This window comes from Lupinus angustifolius, unplaced genomic scaffold (assembly GCF_001865875.1).
Source record: "Lupinus angustifolius cultivar Tanjil unplaced genomic scaffold, LupAngTanjil_v1.0 Scaffold_206_4, whole genome shotgun sequence".
In the NCBI taxonomy this organism is placed as follows: domain Eukaryota; kingdom Viridiplantae; phylum Streptophyta; class Magnoliopsida; order Fabales; family Fabaceae; genus Lupinus; species Lupinus angustifolius.
In genome coordinates this window covers 30,269-32,495 of record NW_017726885.1, presented here as the reverse complement: position 1 = coordinate 32,495, position 2,227 = coordinate 30,269, and the positions used below count along the sequence as shown (strand labels likewise).

The 2,227-nt window shown below is 32.6% G+C and overlaps 1 protein-coding gene across 1 annotated transcript; it reads right to left on the bottom strand.

The window, feature by feature from the left end:
- Nucleotides 1-562: 562 nt before the first annotated feature.
- LOC109340598 (NDR1/HIN1-Like protein 3-like) lies at nt 563-1,532 on the bottom strand. The gene has a single exon (XM_019578321.1). It carries the CDS (start codon nt 1,435-1,437, stop codon nt 724-726), a length of 714 nt encoding a protein of 237 aa, XP_019433866.1. The 5' UTR covers nt 1,438-1,532; the 3' UTR covers nt 563-723.
- Nucleotides 1,533-2,227: the final 695 nt, after the last annotated feature.

Below are 2,227 nucleotides of genomic sequence, written 5' to 3'. Positions count from 1 at the left end.
CTTGCCTGCAAACGCCCTGCAAGCTCACAGATAGCTCATAAAGAGAGAAAGACAAAAAACGCTGCAGTCTAAAGATCTATCAAGCATCTCAATAAACTAATACATAAGAAAGATGTTTAGAGCATGAAAATGATGTAAGCAGCTTTTAAAGCAAAGAGTAGTTTGGAAAATTTGTGAGTTACAGCTTAAAAAAATAATTGACTAAGTCTTCAGAGATTTGTTGTTTACGCTTTATCTTTTAAATTTAAAATATGATTGCTTATCTTTTTAAGATCAGGATTAAGATGTTAGCTATGTCTAATCTGATATATTTATTAGATTCTAGCTTTATCCCAAGATGCACTCTGTAGACTGATACATAATCCTCTTCATAATAAAAATTTCTGCTTCTTTTGATTTTTACTCTCTGCTAATAAAACTATCCATGGATAAACATGATGGAACTTATATTAACAAGACGATACATACACGATGAAACAGAAGGGTTATGGAAATTAAAAAACAGTGATATATTATGTAAATTAAAAACAGTGAAATATTATGTAAATTAAAAACGGATCCGTAATGTAAAATAAAAACATATATAAAATTGATCTAAAATTCATAGCATCATGAAACATCTAGAAGCACAACTATGGTTCAATGAACAACTGTTATCAACAGAACAAATCATAAAATAAAATTAAAAACAAATATTAAAAAATATAGAAATTGGCGTCAGATCTAATCTTTATGCAGAAATATAGATCTGTAATCCCAACCGCACTGGGTGGTTTCAAACTGACCGTTCCCATTATGTGATTTTAAAGGAACTTTCAAATCACAACGAATCTTGGGATAGAAACTCCCAATCTTGATCAAACCAAATTTGAATCTAAACTTCATCTTCAGCTTAACAACGATGTCGTAAACCCCAGAATCCTTATCCTTGTTCAGCTTCGAAACCTGTTTTTCTCCAAGCGACATCGCCTGCTGGCCTTTGAAGACAGGGCCCACGTACCTTGTTGATTTTTTATGTTGAAAAAACGGTTCCAGACTCTGTGAACCGAACTTCACATCCTCGTACAACGCAGTTGCTTCGATGTCATCATAGTAGACGCCGAGTCTGCTGTTCGGGTTACGGATCGATACGTTGAGGCCGAGATTATAGTCAAGAATTCCGTTGTTGCCGTAGTTGAATTCGGTGAGGTTGGTTTCGGTGACATAGAATTTCAACACGTTGGGGCGTACGATGAACCAGATGATAACAGCGGCGATGATTACGAGGACGAGAACGAAGGTTAATATTTTGCAGATAATGCTGAAGATGCAGCCGCAACAGCATCTGGTTAAGCCACAGAGGCAGTTGCAGCAGCAGCCTTGGTCGTCGGAGCGGTGGTAATATCTGGGCGGTGGCGGAATGGCGGGGCCGTAGTAGGCGCCGTTCAATTGGGACATTGTGGAAATAGGGCTTAGAAGAGGAACAAACTAAGGAGTTCGAAATTTCAAGACGTTGGTAAAGTGGGTTAAAAGATGTGAGTGTGACTTTTTAGTTTCCTACTAACGTTTAAGTAGTGGGAAGTGTGGTGTGGGCCCACGATTTTTTTAACAATAAACTCGTGATACTGATAAGGGATATCTACAATTCTGATAATCTTTTTAGACGCGTGGGTAAATAAACTTTGAATCATTTAGATTTTAAATTATATAAAATAAAATAATATAAAAAATATCAAATCTTTATTGTTTTTCCTTTTTGTCATTATCATTTCAAAAGATATATTCTATAATCACAGTATTATTTTTTGTCATCAGGAACAAATATTTCGTTTAAAAAAATTGACTTTCATTTTCTCATTTGTGGTAAAAGGAATAATTGATACAATGATACATAACTTAACCCCATCATCATTATATGATAAAGGAAATAATTAAGAAAGAAGAAAGAAATATATGTGATTTAACTCTTTTTTCCATAAAAATTAAAGTGTGTTCTATCTGTATTTATATTACTTCAAAAAAAGAAAAAACATAAAATAATCACTCTATCATAGTGTAGTTTATGATTCCTTATTTTGCGTTCATTATTTTTTTAATTTTACCAAAAAAACATATAATATCATCTTTTTATTTCTACCAAAAATATATATAATATTATCTTCTTATTTTACTCTTATTATCTTCTTATTTTAAAACTGTATTTAAAAAAGTTAAACAATACACCAATTGAATAAATTCAACCATAAAT

Coding starts and splice junctions, on each gene's coding strand:
- LOC109340598 (XM_019578321.1), bottom strand. CDS start 1,437: ATGTCCCAATTGAACGGCGCCTACTACGGCCCCGCCATTCCGCCACCG.